This window comes from Pollicipes pollicipes, unplaced genomic scaffold, assembly GCF_011947565.3.
Source record: "Pollicipes pollicipes isolate AB1234 unplaced genomic scaffold, Ppol_2.1 Scaffold_4881;HRSCAF=5763_pilon_pilon_pilon, whole genome shotgun sequence".
Taxonomy (NCBI): Eukaryota; Metazoa; Arthropoda; class Thecostraca; order Pollicipedomorpha; family Pollicipedidae; genus Pollicipes; species Pollicipes pollicipes.
Window position 1 is genome coordinate 24,428,934 of NW_023596576.1, and position 21,065 is coordinate 24,449,998.

Below are 21,065 nucleotides of genomic sequence, written 5' to 3' on the forward strand. Positions count from 1 at the left end.
GATGCATGCCAGGCTTTCAAAAGGCGCCTGACTTGTACAGATCTGTGCATACATCGCCACTTCACCGTCCTACGGTCATAAATGTGACCTCGAAGGGTGACCTTGATTCAAGCGCTTGTGGGAATCCACGTCAGTCCCATACAGCGGAAGCGCGCCCCAACCCTGTACTGCAACTTTGAAATTGTGCGGAGTTCTCGTCGGAACAACTGAATTGATAAATGAGTGGTGGGATTTGCATAGCCCAGATTGGAAGAGATGTTTGGCTTTCAAATAACACCTTACGTGTCGAGATCAGTAACGTGCACCGACAGTGTGGCGCAGGCCCGTCCTTTGATCTTGACATTTTGCGTTTTAGGATTTTTGACGGCAGCAGTTGACTTTGAAGAGCGATATTTTGATAAAGCATGGTGGAATCGATGCCCGACTTTCAAATGACACCTAATTTGTGTGCATTGTCCAATCATGCATGATGACCTGAAATGATGACTTGAAAGTTGGGTTGAAGATGAAAGTTAAAATTTGGTTGGCGTTGTTTGACGCGTTTCTATGAACGTAGGCTGGAATGAATGCCTGAATTTCAGACGGCATCCTATTTATGTACATCAGTCCACTACAACTGCAGTGCGGCGCTACCCTGTTCTTTGACCTTGAGTACGACCTTGAATATTTACCTTGATTCTATTACTTTAAGGGCGCAAGCTAGAATGGATGCCTGTCTTTCAGTTGACAAACGGCTGGGATGTTTTGTTTCCGATCGCTCAGTCACGTCTTGACCATTTCCGTACTCACGGGGAGGTTAAATATCCCAGACGTCCGTGAGATTAGCGATTTATCAAAACGCATCAGATGATCAGTTATGCCGCAAGAACATCTTAACTGACGTTTGCTCTCCAATATCACGCAAACTTCGATGGCCAAATCCAGGCTGGTCAAACGATAGGGAACATCGCATCATCCAAATGCTACTGGTAGATTTCAGGGTCTTAACGTGCGCCCGGTTTTGGGGTCAAGGTGACTCCCTAAAGGTTTTCTCCGGAATGGTCTCTAAACGGCGCGGCGCAGCCGCGTCAAATGCTGTTTAGCTGCAGATAACTGAATAGCGGATCATGCGGTATCAAAAATTTCGATGTACCTGGTAAGGCCATTGACCTACGGCAGGTCAGCCAGGCCATGGATTCAGCGAAGTCAATTTCTAAGGAATCGCTCAATCAACGACGGAACAACAGTGTTGGACTGAGCCATACATCTCTTAGATGCTTCCTTAGGCAACATACCAATTGAATGAATAAATCCCATTGTCCTGAGGTCAGATATGGAGGTCAGATCAAGTTCGAAACCAACCTGTTTTATTACTCTAGGGCTTGCCGTAAGAGGTGGTTTGTTGTGCTCATTTCAAATATATTGATAACAGTAACCGCATTATACGTCCTCCACAGATTTTTCAGAATAGGTCACTGACCTTAAATGCTCCCAGTCAACATTTTATTTTGTAGGAACATACTGCCTAGCGCAACCTTTGTTGCTTATTCAAATGCAGAACTCAGAACAGTGAAGTATGGTTTTGGTCACCATGACCTTCATATGTTCAAATAAGGTCACTGACCTCAAATGAGCATGTGACGTGTTGCTTGTAATAGTTATTTAGGTTTTGGGGGCACTTTGGAAACCAGCCTGGAGCCTGACCTTATCTGACCCGAAGGTCATGCCTAGGAACCTGAAACTTAAACCTGAGTGAGTTCAGGTACGGGCCAACACACCCCGTAAATTTGGTGTCCCTAGCTCTCTTAATTCCTGGGATCTCGAGGAGGTCAAATTGACCCTTCTATCCAAGCGAAGGGTATCAAGCCGGCCACCAGGGCGCGTGTTAAAGCCAACGTCCCCAGAAAAGTCTTAACATATCAAGATCAAGCTTCAAGGTCAAGGTCAAATAACGCGGAAAGTTCCACATCATTGACAACTAATCAGTCAACATCGAATGTTTGGCATCATCATTTTTTTGGTGGAACACCTTTTGGTTTAACCATAGCTCATTCACCTCACGCACCGCCCGCTTGCCAACAAAGACCTGAAGCGGACTGTGCATGGAATTCCATCAAGCCGGTAATCAAATGAATCTTTTGCGTATATTTCGCTACCTGCTCTCTGTCCTATCATAAAGGGATAGGGTACTTCCGAGTATAGCGGTATTTACGTCAGCTGAATTACGTGACCCAAATATAGACTGATATGTTTTTCGTGTTTTAAATATTAAATGGCCGTTTTTACAAAAAAATAATGAATAATATGGTCAATTGAAGCCAATTTTTTCACATTTATGATAAATTCTGCAGCGAGTATTAACAACAAGTCATCATAATGCCGTTTTAAACTGAATTTTTGACTGTTATTGTTCAGAAAACCAGTATCAGCTGGCTAGTTTTATGGCACGTGATAATATGTTCGCGTGGGGCTGCTCTAGAAACGGCTCGGTTTTTGTTGTCACTCCGCTACGGGTGCCGTCGGGAGGCGGGCGCGCGCCGTCGGTAACGTTGTGCGGGGATTGTATCTACGTAAGCGGCTGTGTTGCCTGAGGTTGGATCGTGGAGCTGTTTCCCTGCAGCAGTTTGCTCTCCCTCCCAAGTGGAGTGATTCCAGCGGGGCTGGGAAAGCTTGCATCTGTTGTGCGTTCCTCCACATTCCTCGCCCGCATCGCGTTACTAGCTGCTCAGGATTGCGAATTTTCAAATATTTTTTCTGTCTTTTCTTGAAGAAAACAGCCTTAAAGGTTAGCAAATTACAGCAGCACGGTTTTTTGTTTCTGTTTTCTGAAGAATGCCTGTCACACCTCTATTCTGAGCTTCAAAACATTGGTCTTGGTCATTGTGTGTGTGTGTGGGATGCTGCACATTTCATGTGTTTTGTGCTGTATGCATGTTTTACACACATGACAACCTTAGACCCACACTGAAGTGTTAGCTAAAAACTTGATGAAGTTTTTTTTGTAATTGAGTTTATTTGCAGGTGTAAACCATGGCTACACCCAATCTGAAAGATGTGGCAATTTTTGTAAGATTGGCAGGCGTGGTCAAAGCAGTAGAAGAAGGTGGAAAGGTTTTGTAGAATGTGGCATGGAAATTCCAGAAATAAGACAGCCTATGCAGCTATTGTGTCTAAATGGTGTAAGTCAGGCACAGCATGTGGGGCAGGCCAGGCCAATAGAAATTAACCACAAATGAAGTATTATCCATCCCAAAAGTGGCAAGATGCTCCCACACATCTTGTTGCCATCCTTGCCATGTTTCACAGACTGGGTTTCCACCATGCCACTCTTTCTGGCTCACACATTTGTTAGGAGTTATCAAAAATACACAAGTAGGAACACTGCTGTCCAAAGGCAAAAGGCTTAAGAGCAGTTAGTTAGCATAGTACTTGAGCCTCTTTGCCTTTGGATTCAGAGCAAGGAATGGTTGAATTAAAGTGAGAACCAATATATGTGCTGAGACATTGGTCATTTGTTAGTTGGCTGAATGCCAGATTTCTTTGTAAGTGTGTGCAATTTGTAATCACACCCATAATGTCTGTAAGGGATGTTGCAAACAATGCTGTCCCAAACTGCAACTGACAAGAATCAGCTCAGAAACCTTCATGTGCAAAAAGGGTGGAGTAGAAGTGTACAGGGCTCTGTAGGGCATGGGGCTAAAAGAGGCTTAAATTGTTCAGAGGAAGAGCTTGTAAGTTGTTTGCCACATATAGCCAGGAGTGACCTATGCTAAGGTTAGGTCTCTCTGCCATGAGAGCCCCTATCTTGTTGATCTTGCAGACTGAGCCAGGGACTGAGGGAGATTGAGTTGGAGGAGGAGCCCACTCGGCCAGGTCAGGGTCCAATAGAGGCTTGGCTGGTCACAGAAACATTCCTGTCTGCTGGGTCAAGCCAAGAGCTGAACAAAATGTCAGGACTAGCTGAGCCAAGCCAAGCTTCTGGAGGCTTGGCAGGTCAGGGAGAGACTCTCATCTGCCAGGCCAGGCCAGAAGTCAAGGCGAGGGACTATGAATCAAGGAAAGCGATAGGAAGGCAGGCTATTGCAATCAAGGAATGCAGGATTGCAGAAGGCAATAAGGCAATGAAGGCAGGCAGGCAATGAGTTGCAGTTGCAATCTTGATTGCAGAGGGCAATGCCCATAAATTAAGGAAGGTGATCATATACCTGGCAGAGCTGGAAGCTGAGAGCAGTTCAGTTAATCAGAGGAGCATCCTTGTGCTGTACTGAGCTAGAAATGAAGAGAGGCATGGCTGTTCAGAGGGGGGCTACATCTGCCAGACTGAGCAAGGAATCAGGGGGGGATGGGGGGGGGGGGGGCTAGCTGATCAGAGTGAGGCCACCGCCTGTCAGGCCGAGCTTGCAGACGAGAGAGGCTCACCTGATCACAGGCAGGTTCACTGGCTGGAGGGGCCGGACCAGGAGCCGGCAGAGGCTCGGTTGGTGAGGTCGTGTCGCGCCTGCCTCACACGCGCGCTGTCCCGTCTGTGCAGGATGGAGGAACAGAAGGTGTGGGTACCGCACCCGGTGGACGGCTTCGTGCTGGGTCAGATCACCGACCTAGCCGATGACGGCGTGACGGTGCAGCCGCGCGAGCGCGGCCGGCCGCCGCTTACCGTCTCCTACGACCGGCTGTACCCGGCCGAGCAGGACGACACCAAGGACGTGGACGACAACTGTGAGTAGCCCGCGACCCCAGCGCCGGCCGCCTGTCTGTGACTGGACGGCCGTCGGCGTGGTCTCCAGTCTGTCCGTTTGGCTGCTAGCTGCCGGTCGGTCTGCCGCTCTTTCGGTGGCCGCGCCGGCGTCTTTGTGGGCTTGTTTCTGTGTTCTTTGGTGTTGGCTTCTGTTGTCTGCGTGGGTTTGCTGACCTTTTTTAGTGTTGAGGCTTCTCTGCCATCATGTGTTTGTTGACCGTCCGTATCTGCCTGTTTGTTTGTTTCCGACGGCCTTTGTGAGTCTGTGTGTTTAGACGCACCTCGGTTTGTCGCTACGTGTGAGCCACTTGGCGAAGCATTTCTCAGACTACTGAAGGGCTATTTGGTCGGCACGCCGTGGCATCTTAATCGAATCCAGAACAAAGGGAATCCTCATCCGTTGCTCTTGGGTAATTAAGTAAATAAGAGAACCCTGCACATCGCGCTAAGTGGTGCCGGCACACCATTGCCTTGCGACACGTGACGTCACTTGATGCGGCCAACACAGACACGTTGACTTGACGTTCAGAATCTGAAGTCGCAGTCCGAACCGAATCAAACAGTTCAAGTCCGCCCGCCCACCGAGGCGGGCAACACCCGGCATGTCGCGCGAACGGAGCGTGGGAACGCCCCGCCAGCTGGCGTCGCGTCTTGCCCTGCGACGCCCTCTGCGGCGGCCCGCGCAATGGTCTGACGTCGTTTTTGTCGGGTGGCGGCGACATTCCTGCTTACGCACGCCCCTCGCTGTCGCATACCCCTCGCCGGCGCACGCCCCTCGCCATCGCACGTCCCACGCCGGCGCGCGCTTCCGTCGCGCCGGCCCGCTTCCGGCCAGGAGACAATAGGGCGGGCCGCGTGACGTCACGGCCAGGGCACGCCTCCGGCCGGAGCCGGAGTCCCGATGACACTGCGGCGCCATGTCGCCGGGACTCCGGCTCCGGCCGGCTCGGCCAAGCAACTCTGAAGTGTGTGTGTGTGGAGAAGGGGGGGGGGGAGGGGTCCCCTTCCTCGGGAGAAGAAACGTAGTGGTGTGTGCCGTCTCGGCAAGCTTGTGGCGGGGCGGGGCAGGGTGGGGGTGGGGGGGTGGGTGGGGGGGGGGGGGGGGGCTGGCCACTTCGACCGTTACGGTGTTAAAAACGCGCCTTTGTACTGACCGTCCAAGAGCTAGTGGCCATGTCGGGACTGGTGTTCCCATGGGACCACTGACGTTGACATGCAGTGTTTTGTATGATGGTCAAAGACGGTGCGGAGGAATGTGTCGCGCGGCCGTGCATCTCGCAGGCGTCTGCCCCGGTTCGCCGCCGGTTCGGCAGCGCTCGCGGCCCGAACCGAACCCGCACCGTGTCGGGGGGGGGGGGGGGGGGGCGCGGGCCGAGAACGGGCGCGTGCCGGGTGGCCGGAGCCGGGCTCCGCTGGAGCGGCGGCACCCGCGGCCCGGCCCGGACCCGCACCGTGTTGGGGGGCGTGGGCCGAGAGCGGGTGCGTGCCGGGCGGCCGGAGTCGGGCTTCGCTGGAGCGGCGGCACCCGCGGCCCGGCCCGAAGACGTGCCGTGTCGTTGGGCGCGGGCCGAGAGCGGGCGCGTGCCGGGCGGCCGGAGTCGGGCTTCGCTGGAGCGGCGGCACCCGCGGCCCGGCCCGAAGACGTGCCGTGTCGGGGGTGTGGGCCGAGAGCGGGCGCGTGCCGGGCGGCCGGAGTCGGGCTTCGCTAGAGCGGCGGCACCCGCGTCCCGGCCCGAAGACGGGGGGCGTCGTGTCGGGGGCGTGGGCCGAGAGCGGGCGCGTGCCGGGCGGCCGGAGTCGGGCTTCGCTAGAGCGGCGGCACCCGCGGCCCGGCCCGAAGACGTGCCGTGTCGGGGGCGCTGGGCCGAGAGCGGGCGCGTGCCGGGCGGCCGGAGCCGGGCTCCGCTGGAGCGGCGCGCCGCCCGTTCCGCCGGTGCGGCTGCAGCTGCCGGCGGCGGCGGCGGCGGCCCGGCGCGTCACGGCTGGCCGCGCCGCCGCCGCCGCCGCCGCCGGCTGACGTTCACCTGGCCTGGGGGCCGCGCCCCGCCCCGGCGTCCGCGCCCAGTTGACCACCGGCCGCTGACGGGAGGGGGCGAGGTCACCGGTACTGCAGCACTGTGTAACGGCTTTACCCACTGGGTTGGCGCCAGCAGACCGGTGTGGTGAGGGGGTTAGGGGGGGGGAGCGGTGACTCACCGTCCGGTTCTGTTTGTTGCTCCGCTGTTTTAGAGCGGAACCGAACGAACACCACAGGCTCACCAGTCAACCCGGCTGTTTGTTGATCGGCCCCTGAGTCGCGGCTTTGTCAATGCAGCGCGACCGTTTGATGGTTGGTTGCTTTGGGAGCAAACGACCTTGGCAGGGTTTAGATCCCACCCATCATTTTTCGGTGCAGCTGTGACTGAGCCGTGCGTTTCCACTGGCCCGCCCCGGTGGATCTGTTGTTATTCCGGACTGCAGAAGCTCCGAGCGGCGGAGTCGTGGAGTCGTGTAAACGGCAGGAAACACCGGCTCTGACGTCGTTGATTTCCGCAGCAGCTCTAACTAGGCGCGCCTATTGTGTGATGATACAGCGGCGGAGCACGATGCGATGGCGTCCGCAAAACGGCCAGCCGTGGCTAGCGAGTATGCTGCCGTGAATACATTTATGCGAGCATCCAGCTTATCGTGCGGTGTATGCAAGAACCTCGTCACAGACACGTGAAGAACTGTCTCAGGCGTCGTGCAAAGTCTAAGGTATCGCCGTCGCTCTCATTGTTGCTATTGCCAGGAGTGTGAGCAATCTCAGTCCAATGGTGCGGAGTGCTGAGCGCAAGCCCCAGGTACAGGCGCGCGAGGCCGGAGCTGCCAACTCCGCCTGCCTGCCAGATGTGGCCGGACGGCGCCGTCAGCGGCGGCCCAGGGAGCAGATGGTCTCGCGGGCCACATTCATGACGGCTCCGGCCCGCCAGCATGTGCCAATCGATCAAGCAGCGGCAAAGCGCGAAGGCTCAGGTCGTCTGAGAGGGATCAGGATCGCTTCAGGAAGTAGGAGGACGACATGTGGTCTGAGAAGTGCGCGTCGCGTTTGGACATTGCTCCGATCTTGATTTAGGCCAGCCCGTGGCACTAACCAAAACTTCTCTGGCAGTGCTTCGTAATGGAGAGCTGGTTTTTCCCTCTCCTCCCTCCCTCTCCCTCACGCCAAGCGTCTGGTCGGACCTTGAGAACGCCCCACGCTAAATCGTACGCGAGCAAAAACTAATCGCTGGCTTGGAACAGCTGTCACAGCGGAAATACCCGTGGCTGGCCCAGTCCTCCGCCGCTGATCGTGCCGAGGGGCCTGCTTGGCCGGCATGCCTGTGCTGGGGGGAGAGCTGAGTCCAGTATGCACGCAACACGAGTCCAGACGAGGGACGCTTGGAATCTGAGGCAAACGGCGCTCGTTGTTTTGCATGTGTTGCATGCTGCTCCGCTAATGCGACGCCAATGCAGTGCGCTTGGGCTGAATTCCGCCGGCCTCCCTCCGTGATTTGGTCCATCGCGTCCCTGGTACTTGCCAGCGTGCTGGTCTGTTGCCGTGCCTGGCACGGAGTCTGCGCTCCCGGGCTGGCCGCCGCGCTCCCGTGCTGAGTGCGGCGTGTGCGGGCGGCGGCGCGCGGGCGGCGGTGCCGGCGCCGGCCGGGCCAGAGGTGAACCGCGGCACCGGGTGAACGGCCCGCCCGGCCGGCCATATGGCGCGGCGGCGTGACGGCCCGGCCGGAGCGCGCGCCACGCGCACGGGGGGGGGGGGGGCGGCCGTCGACGCACGGCCGCGCCAGCCCCGACCGCACGGGAGTCGGCCGCCGGCGCACCCCGCCACGGGGATGGAAGTCAGGACTGGCGGTCACTGCCAGGTGGGGAGGCTTGCAGCTGTTTGTGCGCTGCATGGCCCATCGCCCGAGCACGAAGGAATAGCGCTCAATGGTGCGTGTAGCAAGCTGTGCGTGAGACGAATTGGGTTTCGGTCGTTCTTGTGTCTGCAAAGCCACCCGGCTGGTGGCAGTGGTCCTCCAGGCAGCCAGGGTCAGCAGCTGTTCTGCGTCGGTCCCGCGCCGCCGGCGAGCGCCGCGGCGTGTTGGGTTGGCCTCCCGCCGCGCGCCCGGTGCCGTGACGTGCTCGACCGGCCCGGTGTCGCGTGGCGACGTCGGCGGCCGCCTGACGCAGCTGGCGCGGCGCACCGTTAGCGGTCGGCCGCGGCCGCTTCGCTGTGGCGGCGGCGGCGCGGCGCAGCGTCACGGTCGCCGGCGCCGGCCCCGGCCGGACTCGGGTCAGGTCGGGTCGGCCGCCGCGCCGAGAGTGCGCGCGCCGCGCGGGACCGGGTCCCGGACTCTCCTTGCGACTCGCACGTGTTGGGAATCGGAGTCCGCAGAGCCTGGTGTCTACGCTGCGCGCGGGTGGGGAGCGCTGGAACCGTGCGTGTCGCTGTGCGTCAGGTGCGACGCGGCGCGCTGTCGGGGCGAGGACGTGTTGTCGTAGCCTTTAAGCCAGGGCGAGGAAATACTTTCTAACATATCGGGACATTTGATCAGAACACTTCGCTGTTGGGCGGATTGGCGGCATGGGCGAGTTCGCTGTGGCTTTGTTGGGCGGATTGGCGGCATGGGCGAGTTCGCTGTGGCTTTGTTGGGCGGATTGACGGCATGGGCGAGTTCGCTGTGGCTTTGATCTGTTCGATGCTGATCCCTGAAGGCCGGGTTACCAGGGTCGAATCAGATGGCCACCAAGCAGCGCTGACTTGTGGAGACAGGTGGCGGAGGCGCCGTCAGCAGTCGTAAGACCGCCTGTGCCTGATCCCAGCCCCGGCTCGCCCTATGCACCGGGGCGGGGCGACCATCCGCCCCTCCCTCTCCCCTGCACTGCGGGTTGTGAGATTACGCTGCCACAGGCCGTGATCAGACCTCGTCGAATATTGACCGTTGTCCTGCCGTCACAGGGGGGGGGGGGGGGGGGGGCAGGCTGATACGACTGGAGTGCTTGGGGGACGCCCCAGCCACTCGGACGTTGACAGGGTGAAGTGCTCGGCAGCGCAGTGTCCTGCCGTCTGGCCTCGAAACTCAGGAAAGCCTTCTGATTGGCCAGTCGCGTCGTGCCGCGTACGACAATGTCCGTGGGCGCGAAACCGAGACTGCTGGAGGTCACGGGGTGACCGCGTTTTCGCACGGTAGCACGGCGCCGCGCCGTTCGTGCTGCCTGAAGCGAAAGTCTGGCGGTTGGGGGCGTACCGTGTTCGTGATCGTGAGATCCGCGTTCAGGCTCCGTGCACCGCGAATTTCACTGCCATGACGACGTTGGATTGGTACGAGAAGCCCGCCGTGCTTATTGTATAGACCACAGCGGTTATACATCCCCAGAAATGTGCCGGTCCTGGCGTTGTCACCGGCTCTACTTTGCTCTGCGTTACGACAAAAGCGAGCGGTGCGCCGCCGGACACGATGGCGTGTCGGGCTCCGCGCTCCCGTCTCGACTCGCTGCCAGTCTGCGGCGCCCGTCCCTGGGCAGCGGCCTGTCGCATGGAGCCGCGGTGGGCTGTGGCCGGGCGCCAGTGGGCGTCCGACGCCATCGAGGGGCGTGACGAGCCGGATGCGGGGCAGGACCGCGGCGAGGGTGGCGCCCGCCGGATCGTCGCCTGCCGCCGCTGGCGACCGACCCCCGGCTACGGCGGCTCATTCGCCGGCCGGCGCCGCCTCGGGAGCGAGCGGAGGCGCGCGCATGGCGCGGGAGGAGCGTGGGTGGCGAACGCGGCGCAAGGGATGCCCGGCCGCGCCGGAGGAAATGGCCGATTACCGTTCCGGCCGGCTGGCCACCTGTTCAGCCGGCGTGTCCCGGCCGTCGCCGCCAGATGGCAGCGGCGGACGCCGCGGAGGTACCTCTGGTTGACCTCACTGCGGCCGGATCACTGCTGGGGTATAGGCCCCCCCCCCCCGACAACCGCCGTTGTGAGCAAACAGCGGCGAGTCTGCCGGTGGGGCTGGCAATGACTCCGCGGGCGTCGCGTCGCGGACCTTGTGGCCTATCGCCCGTTATCTGGATTGGGTCGTATCTCGCGTCGTCGCCCCGTCGTGCAGCGGGCGAGCGGTCGCTCTTTTACTGAAGGTTACGGCACCATCTTTTAGGCTTGTAGGGTGATTCCCTGGCTAAGCAATTCCGCAAGCCAGTCGTATACCATAGCTAATGGTTCGCAGTAGCTATCATTAGTTGTAAACACCTTCTCTTCTCACAAGTGGTAGCCATTTCACGCCTCCTGAACCCCAAACAACGTTCATATTCGACTCACCTCAGCTATTCAGATCCGGTTTGCTGGCTTCCGACGCCTGCGCCGACCTCTGCGACCTCGCGAACCGGTCAGCAGTGTTTCCACCCGTGCCGTGCGAGTGGTGACCGCCGACCTTTGGCTGCGAGGGCGGGGGTGGAGCATGACCCCTGGCCTTGAGTACTATATACTCAACCCTTCCCGCAGCTTTGGCCTGAAATGTGGGCGGCGGCCGCACACGTGCGGTGCGCTCTGCGATGGGGCCGCCCGCCGGGCTCCTGGTTCCTCGGCGCCGGAGCTGGGCTCGTCCGCCCACCGGGCTCCTGGTTCCTCGGCATGCGAGCCGAGCTCGTCTGCCCACCGGGTTCCTGGTTCCTCGGCGCCGGAGCCGAGCTCGTCTGCCCACGGGGCTCCTGGTTCCTCAGCGCCGGAGCCGGGTTCGTCTGCCCACCGGGCTCCTGGTTCCTCGGCGTCGGAGCCGGGCTCGTCTGTCCACCGGGCTCCTGGTTCCTCGGCGTGGGAGCCGAGCTCGTCTGCCCACCGGGTTCCTGGTTCCTCGGCGCCGGAGCCGAGCTCGTCTGTCCACGGGGCTCCTAGTTCCTCGGCGCCGTAGCCGGGCTCGTCTGCCCGCCGGGCTCCTGGTTCCTCGGCGCCGGAGCCGGGCTCGTCTGCCCGCCGGGCTCCTGGTTCCTCGGCACCGGAGCCGGGCTCGTCCACCCGCCGGGCTTCTGGTTCCTCGGCGCCGGAGCCGGGCTCGTCTGCCCGCCGGGCTCCTGGTTCCTCGACGCCGGAGCCGGGCTTGTCCGGCCGGCGGACCTGTTTGCGGCTGCCAGAGACGGTGGGAGCGTGCCGCGAGCGACGACGCCGGCCAGTACCGCGGCAGGGTGGTGGTACAGGCGGCTGTCGTCACGCGTCGCAAAGACACGACCGCGGACCTTGATTGGCGCGAGTGTGCCTTGTAACGACTGATGTGCCTTGTAACGACGCAACGTCTGTTGCGGAATCAACATTTTTGGTTGCGAGCTTACCATGTACTGACATTTACTTGTATGTTGCGTGCCCGTTTAGTGCGCGTGCATCGACTGGAGATGGCAGGGAAAGCGAGCTCAGAGCATCCTGCTGACCTTCCGCAGTAGTTAGGTAGGATTCAACAACATTGTATTTATTTGTTGATGTCAGGTTAATGGGCGATATGCTATGGAAGGCCAATGTCAAGAGATGTTGGCTCAGTGAACACCAAAAATGTGTATTTATGTAGTTGGCGTTCTCACCTTTCCCAGCCCAGCAGACCGATGTTAAGCCGGCCAGAAATTCTGGTGTAGAAAAGCGCACACGAGCTCCCTTAACATATCACGTTTGCACACGAAAGTCTGTGTAACGGACTACACTATCTTGCAAGCAGCATGCCAATATGCGTGAGTCTCGTGCGGTTTGGTGCCATGGGTTCCTCACGGAGCCGTCGTCTGTGTCTTTGTCTGTGTCTGTGTCTGCTCCGCTGGTCTGTGCCCACGAGCCAGTGTGATCCGCGTTCTGATCGGAAAGCCGGCCGCAGCCGCCCGATAGCATGCGAAGCTGATGTCGTGTCGTGGAAGGAGTGACCGGTGCTCGGTTACCGCCTCCTGCAGAGCCGGTCAGCGCCTGCCAAGCCGTCGAGTGCCTGTCGGCGGGCCGTGACGTACCGTCATATCGCCCGGTGACGCCCCCCCCCCCGGGGGGGGGGGGTCAGACTGTGGGAGGCGGCCGGCCGGCGTCCGAGACCACCCCTCCCCCCGCCCCGCCGGTCCGCTGACTCACCCGGACCCGGGCTGACGCTTCGCTGCCGTGTCGACAGGCGCTCTGATGCACCTGAACGAAGCCACACTGCTCAACAACGTACGGCTTCGCTACCAGCGCGACTGCATCTACGTGAGTGTTGCCGGCGGGGACGAGCGTGGCGTGGTCGCCGGCCTTGGCAGAGGCGGCAGGCGATGGTCTGGGTGTGGGGGGAGCGATGGGAGCATGCCTCACAGACCGGCTGTGGTCATAGAGTGTCCGGCAGACTCGGTTGCGTTGCAGGATGTCTGATGCACTGACATTGGTCACATGGTGTCTAACAGAGTGATAGGGGTCACGGAGTAGCTGGCGTATCGACCGGTGTCAAGGGATACATCGCATAGTGGCTGGGGTCAGGAGGTATATGACGGACCGACAGGGGCAGCAAGGCGACCGACTCGCAGCCAGGAAGTGGGCGACAGTTCGCACACGGGATGGACTGGTCGGACAACGGCAGTCTGGCCGGCACCGACACATGCACTGGCCGTAGTTGTGGCAACCCGGCCCTGGGATGGGGTGTCACGCAGTCGGCCAGCAACACCAGCAAGCTCGCGCAAAGCGGGGAACTCCCGACGGCCTGACTGTGACCGGGGTCGGGGAACTAGCAGAGGGGGCAGCTGGAGCGGGGTCGGAGGGTCGGGGCACTGGCTGGAGTCCGGCAGAGGGAGCGACCGCAGTCGGGCTGGCCGGCCGGTCATGCACCAGTGGTTATCTGGACTGTCTGGCGGCCGGCGCGTTCGTCACTCACCAGGTGACGAGCGACCGGAGCCGCGTTCGGAGCCGTAAGCCATGTCCGAAGCCGTGAGCCGTGTCCGGAGCCGTGTCCGGAGCGTGCCCGGGGCCGCGTCCGGAGCCTTGACCGGAGCCGTGTTCGGAGCCGTGTCCGGAGCCGTGTCCGGAACCGTGACCGGAGCCGTGTCCGGAGCCTTGACCGGAGCCATGTTCGGAGCCGTGACCGGAGCCGTGTCCGGAGCCGTGTTCGGAGCCGTGTCCGGAGCCGTGACCGGAGCCGTGTTCGGAGCCGTGACCGGAGCCGTATTCGGAGACGTGTCCGGAGCCGTGACCGGAGCCGTGTTCGGAGCCGTGACCGGAGCCGTGTTCGGAGCCGTGACCGGAGCCGTGTTCGGAGCCGTGACCGGAGCCGTGTCCGGAGCCGTGTTCGGAGCCGTGTCCGGAGCCGTGACCTGAGCCGTGTTCGGAGCCGTGACCGGAGCCGTGTCAAGAGCCGTGCCCGGAGCCGTGTCCGGAACAATGAACCGTGTCCGGAGTCGCGAGCCGTGTCCGGATCCGGGAGCCGTGTCCGGAGCCTTGACCGGAGCCGTGTTCGGAGCCTTGTTCGGAGCCGTGACCAGAGCCGTGTCCGGAGCCGGGTCCGCAGCCATGACCGGAGCCGTGTTCGGAGCCTTGTCCGGAACCGTGTTCGGAGACGTGACCGGAGCCGTGTTCGGAGCCGTGACCGGAGCCGCGTCCGGGGCCGTGTCAAGAGCCGTGACCGGAGCCGTGACCGGAACCGTGTCCGGAGCCGTGTCCGGAGCAATGAGCCGTATCCGGAGCCGCGAGCCGTGTCCGCAGCCGAGAGCCGTGTCCGCAGCCGTATCCGGAGCCGTGAGCCTTGTCCGGAGCCGGGAGCCGTATCCGAAGCCGTGACCGGAGCCGTGAGCCGTGTCCGGAGCCGTGTCCGCGCAGAATCGCCGCCCGAAGCCGCCGCTCGCGCTCGCAACGGTCGGCCGCGCGCCGTGAGGAATCACCCGCGATGGCGGGAGCGGGCTGGGAACGCGCCGGCGTCAGCCGCAGTCAACTCTCCTGGCCGAGCGGGCCGGCTTTTTCGGTGACGTTAATGGGAGCTGGCTGTCATCGCCCACGCTGCGACGACAAGTCACGCGACGGAAGTTATCGACGTCGGCCGGCGCTGTGCCGGTCTGATTGCGGGTGGGTGGGTAAACGGGCGGTGTACCGCGCTGTCGCCGGCGCCACGGCCCGGGTCGGATGCTTTATCAGCCCGGCACGCGGCCGTATCGCCGCTGGCTTTGATACCGACGCGGCCGCATCCGGCCAGCCTCCGGCGGGCCTGGGCGCTGACCTCGGCGCGCGGTGTTGGAGGGATGGGGGGGGGGGGAGAGAATGGAGGGGGCGGCACGCCAGACGCCGCACCGGGAGCCAGCGGACCCACACGTCCGTTGCGTGTCGCGGCTACTTGTAACTTACGTCGGCAGCATCTGACGTCCGTAAATGGCACGTCGCCTTGGCCCCTCCCACCTAATCGAAAAACTCGCCACATGACCTCGACGTCGTAGGACGTAAAAGCAAGGCTCGCGATCTCAGATCGGGCCAGATCTCATAGATCTCACGACAGCGTTAGTGCGTCGACAGCGGAAGGTGTCGTGCAGAGCTGCAGACGTCGACAGCGGGAGGTGTTGCGTAGAGCCGCAGACGTCGACAGCGGGAGGTGTTGCGTGGAGCCGCAGACAGACGTCGACAGCGGAAGGTGTTGTGTAGAGCCGCAGACAGACGTCGACAGCGGAAGGTGTTGTGTAGAGCCGCAGACAGACGTCGACAGCGGGAGGTGTTGTGTAGAGCCGCAAACAGACGTCGACAGCAGAAGGTGTCGTGCGGAGCCGCAGACGTCGACAGCGGAAGGTGTTGCGTGGAGCCGCAGACAGACGTCGACAGCGGAGGGTGTTGTGCAGAGCCGCAGACGTCGGCAGCGGAGGGTGTTGCGTGGAGCCGCAGACTGGTGACCGCAGGCCGCGGTCGAGGCCGATGCGTCCGTCAGTGGGCGGCGTCACTTCGGCCGCGGCTGGGCCGGTGACATCTTCAGCGGACGGTACTCGCCGTGTGCGGGCCGCGACTGCGGTCAGCGCTGGCCGACGCTGACCGTGCGGTTCGCACGCCGCGGGCGGCTAGCGGTCGGCGGCGGCGCTGGACGAGCGCACGCAGTTGTCAGGCGCGCTGGGTGCATTGCCGGATATGAGCATTTCCTGTGGTCGCCTCGCCTGTGTCGGGTTGAAAATTGTTTCGTGGAATGATCGAAGACTTACAGTCCTGCAAGTTGTCATTCGTAATCATAGAATCTGTAGGGGAGGTGTAAAGTCAGGTTATATCAGCGTATGGCTAATGGTCCATGCAGTCTTGATGCACTTGATGCTGGCTCTCGGGCCCGGTTGATGTTCTGCAGATGGTATCGTCAGCGTCCGGAGCTGCGACGGACGACAGCCTTCAGAGGTCAACGGGATGAATCTGATGAAATTGCCCAAACACTGTCTGCTCATGTTGTCAGAACCGTCAGGCCAGTTTGATCATTTCGTTTTTCAATAGGTGGACAATGCTCGTGTTTTTCACTACCGTAGTGATTTGCCCTTTTTCTTTGCGCCAACTGAGGGGGGGGGGGGGGAGGGGATCTAAGTACGATAGAGCCTTGCGGAAAAGAAGCAGTCGATGTTCCTCAAAAATCGGATTTTTCGGCTTCGCTTGCCCAGCTTTACGAAACCACGCCACGTAGCGGCAGTAACATCACACAGGCATGTTCTTTGTTTTATTTGAGCATATTTGTGTCTAGTTTGATGTGTGTTGAGCTTGAGTCTATGATGTAGGGTTCCGTCAATGTAACAATGTCGGCTTGTCACCGGCCATCGGCGGATTCGTCGGCTGTCCCCCGCGGCGGATTCGTCAGTTGTCCCCGCCCATATTCGTCGGTTGTCCCCGCACGGAATCGTCGGTTATCCCCCGCCCGGATTCGTCGGTTATCCCCCGCACGGAATCGTCGGTTGTCCCCGCCCGGATTCGTCGGTTGTCGCCGCCCGGATTCGTCGGTTATCCCCCGCCCGGATTTGTCGGTTATCCCCCGCGCGGAATCGTCGGTTGCTCCCGCTCGGATTCGTCGGTTGTCACCGCCCGGATTCGTCGGTTGTCGCCGCCCGGAATCGTCGGTTATCCCCGCCCGGAATCGTCGGTTGTCCCCGCCCGGAATCGTAGGTTGTCCCCGCCCGGAATCGTCGGTTGTCCCCGCCCGGATTCGTCGGTTGTCGCCGCCCGGAATCGCCGTGCAGGGTTCATAAAAACGTCCGCTCGGAAACCAGATGGGCTAGAGACGCATTTTTGATGTTGAATCACGCGCAATGAATGCCCCATAGGCTAACGCGAATTTCGGCGCGATTTCACGACTTGCCGTAGAGCTATCCTCAGAAAACCTTCGTTGGCCGCATCGACCCCTTCCTCTATCAGGGCGAGGGTCTAACTCCCCAGTATTGCCGGTACACCTAGGTCTGTCATCGCTGACCTGTAATGTTTTGACAGGACGGGGTTAGTGCATGGGTTGCCGTGAGTCTAGTAGGCGTTACATAATCACTACGATAGAGCCCATTCGGTATTGGTTTTCGGGATCAGTTGCATTTGACTGCCTCAGTTCTATCACAGTAGGTTATTATGCCGACCATTAATGCCCATCTCGGCTCAGCCACATCCCCCAAGCGTATGCTGCCTCTTGCCATATCCGGTATTTCGTGCCCGCGCTTATTGAAGCGGTTTCCACTCTATCAGTGACTTTACGGTCAGGAGGTTTACGGGCATTTGACATCGCTTTAGGTTTCGTGAACGTGATTCCACGTGCCGCTTCCAAATGGGCCTAACTTCACGTGGCCCTACGCCGAGACAGGAGGCGTGTCCGTGGAAAGCGGCAGAAGGCTTCATGGCGCCTCTGTCAGCCAGCGCGATCCGCTCCGTTGCAGATATACGTGGCCAACATTCTGCTGGCTGTGAACCCGTACAAGGAGATGCGTCAGTTGTACTCACCGGACGTGATCAAGCAGTACCAGGGCAAGTCGCTCGGCACGCTGCCGCCGCACGTGTTCGCCATCGGTGAGCGCTGCGCGTGGAGACGCCGCCTCGGCTGGGGAGCGGCGCGGGAGCGAGCCTGCCGCGCCGCCGCCGCCTGCGGCCCGATGCCGACCGGTCACCAGGACAGTGGCGGCAAGGCTAAACTGTCCGCCTCCATGGAGATACTGTGTTTGTGCCGTGTACTGAAGTCGGCTCTGTTGCAACGTCTTCGGTGGTCGGCGCGAGATGACGTGACGAATTTCTGCCGTGTCGTGTTATCGAAGAACTTATTTGACCCCTGTTTCGGGCCCACTGTAATTCCACCCAAAGCCCACACCCGTCGCTCTGCCATAACACCAGTGGAGCGTGACCGTGCTCGGCGTATTTCCGATCCCGCCCGTGATGACGCCCGCCGTGCATAGAGCCCGTGTGAGGGCCCGCGGCTAACTCCACCCCACTGTGCGCCCATCGCCGCAGCCGACAAGGCGTTCCGTGACATGAAGGTGCTGCGCAAGTCGCAGAGCGTGGTGGTCTCGGGCGAGAGCGGCGCAGGCAAGACCGAGTCGACCAAGTACATCCTGCGCTACCTGTGCAAGTCGTGGGGCAGCGCCGCCGGCGAGATTGAGGCGCGCATCCTGCAAGGTAACGCCCGCGGCGCGGCCGGCGCCGCCAGCGGTCGGCGGCGGTCGGCGCTGAGCGGGCGCTGGGAGCGAGTGGCTGTCGGAGCCGGCGGAGCGGCGCGGCGGGGACGGACGGCGCTCAGCGTGTGGGACGGCGCCGCGACGATGCCGTGGAGTCTCAGACGTTGTGTCATGATCGGGTATGCGGCCCGACGTATGAGTGGAAGCGCTTCACAAATAGCGACTCTGTAGCATTTTACGGCGCCACCTGACTGGTTCGAAATGTTCTGGTGCGTCGTGTGAACTTGTGTGACGTGACGCTCGCTGCACGCGCCCCCGCTCGGCAGCTAATCCGATCCTGGAGGCGTTCGGCAACGCCAAGACCACCCGCAACAACAACTCGTCCCGCTTCGGCAAGTTCATCGAGATCCACTTCAACGACCGCATGTCGGTGGTGGGCGGCTACATTTCGCACTACCTGCTGGAGCGGTCGCGGATCGTAGGCCAGGGCCGCGAGGAACGCAACTACCACATCTTCTACCAGCTGTGCGCCGGCGCTCCGGAGGCGCTGCGGCGGCAGCTGCGACTCACCAGTCCCGACGACTTCCAGGTGAGGTGCTCGCTGGTTCTGGTGGCTTCTATGTCAGGTCGACACTGGTCCGCCAGTTCCATGAACGGTAATTCAGACAGGGGGCGCGCTCCATCACAGGCGTAGTCACTTGTTATAATCTATTCCAGATGTGTCGAATTTAGTCCCATCCCTGGCCGTGCGATTTGTGTGGAAATTCCCAGTCCCGTGTGCCATCACTAAGTACCGTCTCATTTCCCCGCGCGTCCCGCGCGTTGAAATATGCATGCTGATAAGCGTGTAATCAGCGTTGATAAGGGTCAGCCGGGTCCAAAGGGCTCCAGTCGTACCCACAAACGCTGCCTCACGCCTCGCATGAGTCACCGCTGTCCAGACGCGCCTTGCATAAGCCCCGGTCGATCCGGCCCGCGCCTGAAGCGGCACCCGCTGCTGTGCCGCAGTACACGCGCTTCGGCTGCACCCAGTACTTCGCCCAAAAGGACACCCAGGCGGCCATACACACGGACCGTCAGAGCGCCGACCACCGCAAGAAGGGTCCGCTGAACGACCCCATGTTGGACGACGCCAAGAACTTCACGCAGCTGGACAAGGTGCGTGGGCGGCCGGCGCCGACCGAGTTCCGATTACAGGGCCGATCCGATGTGTGCAGGGGCCGGCGGGCACCACCAAGCTCCGGTCACGGGGCTCGGTCCGGCGGGTGCGGGGGCAGCATGCAGCTGTAGGGTGGGCTGCCCGTGCATAGGCGGTGCGGTTTTGTCGAAATGTCCGACATGTGTATTTCGTGTCTTCCATTGGCTGCGCCGTGAAAGGTGCGAGCAACACCGGTCACTGGTGTACACCGGTCGCTGGTGTACGCTGATCGCTGAATCGCATCATGCGGCTGCCTCCGTGCCTCCTTCGGATGCGTTGTGTGTGTCCTTCACTGCCATGACATCACTGCCGCCAGAAGTGCGTTCTGCGTGTGACGCGCCGGTCCCCCGTGGGCGCGCCAGTGTTGCCGGTGGCGTGGTGCGTCCGTCTGTATTCCCTGCTGACGGCCGTCGCCGGCCGCAGGCTCTGGCGACCGTCGGTCTGGCCGACCAGGAGCGGCTGGCCATCTACACCACGGTCGCTGCCGTTCTCCACCTGGGCAACGTCGCCTTCGAGGACAACCCCGAGGACAGGAAAGGTGTGTCGCAGTGCGCTGAGTTTTGGCTGTGCGTCTGTTACGAACGGCGGCTGGCCTTCGACCGTCGCGTGCGTGACGTCTGGATGGGTGAACGTGCTTCGACAGGTTCGAGGAATTAGAACGCCATTCAAATCAGGAAAACTCACAGGAATGAGCTCTGTTCCTGTTTTTCTATCAAAGAACCGTGTGTTGAAGGATTTCAGTCTGATTGCGTCATCAAGGTTGTCAACAACCCTTTCCCAACCCAACCCTTCGTGTGTTGTACGATGCGTGTCGCCTGCTCGGCCGTTCGCCGCCGGCTCGGGCGAGCGCGGCGTCCGCGCGGCGCCGCGTGACGCTGATTCGTTCCGCCGCCCGTCGCACAATGGCCCGCCGCTCACGCCTCGCCTCGCCTGCTGGATTCAGTGCACGCCCGCGTGCGGGAGCCGGCGCGTGTGGCGCCTCATGTCGCCGTCGGTCGCAGTTCAGGTGCACCCCCCGTCCGCCAGGTGGCTGCATGGTGTCGCCGTCGTCGGAGAAGGCGCTGGCGTCAGCGGCGGCGCTGCTGGGCGTGGACCCGGACGAACTGAACCAGGCGCTGCTGTCGCGGGTCATGCAGACCAGCAAGGGTGGCGCCAAGGGCACTGTCATCATGTGAGAACCGGACGGCGCGCGCCCGGCTCCCGGGGAGTCCGCGCTGCGTCTGGGCGCAGCCGGCAGCTTTAGCCGGCCGGAATGCAGCCAGTGTTGCCGCCTGCCTATCTTGACTGATGCAAGATTACGGTAGTGTTGACATGCTGCATGGATGCATGTGAAATGCGGATTGATGGGGATTTGGTGTCTATGAAAGCATCACCTGCACGTGTGATGCGCTATGGTGTGTCACATGCACCTCCGATGCCCCCTCTCCCCCCCCCCCTCCCCCTCCCTCGGGCTGTTCAGTCACGCGGTCTCTATTCTAGACACATCCTTATCCGATGCTACCATCGAATCGACGGTACCAGTACAAAACTACCGCTGATGCAAGGAAGCTACGATTCATCTTTTGCGCACGGAAGTGCCCTGAAATCGCTAAAAAGTGCCGACATTATTTGTCATTT

The 21,065-nt window shown here is 60.8% G+C and overlaps 1 protein-coding gene across 2 annotated transcripts in view; it reads left to right on the forward strand.

The window, feature by feature from the left end:
- The first annotated feature begins 2,488 nt into the window (after positions 1-2,488).
- The window catches only part of jar (Myosin heavy chain 95F jaguar), a 36,284-nt gene continuing 17,707 nt past the window's right edge, over positions 2,489-21,065 (forward strand). Inside the window, exons 1-9 of one of the 2 annotated variants that reach the window (XM_037223875.1) lie at positions 2,489-2,549; positions 4,511-4,695; positions 12,817-12,890; positions 17,522-17,651; positions 18,087-18,251; positions 18,577-18,839; positions 19,259-19,408; positions 19,872-19,986; positions 20,475-20,619. In XM_037223875.1, the coding sequence (XP_037079770.1) occupies positions 4,512-4,695; positions 12,817-12,890; positions 17,522-17,651; positions 18,087-18,251; positions 18,577-18,839; positions 19,259-19,408; positions 19,872-19,986; positions 20,475-20,619 (1,226 nt within the window). In that variant the 5' untranslated portion in view covers positions 2,489-2,549; position 4,511. Of the gene's footprint in view, positions 2,765-4,510; positions 4,696-12,816; positions 12,891-17,521; positions 17,652-18,086; positions 18,252-18,576; positions 18,840-19,258; positions 19,409-19,871; positions 19,987-20,474; positions 20,620-21,065 lie in introns of both variants that reach the window. The other variant, XM_037223874.1, reaches the window with a different exon arrangement.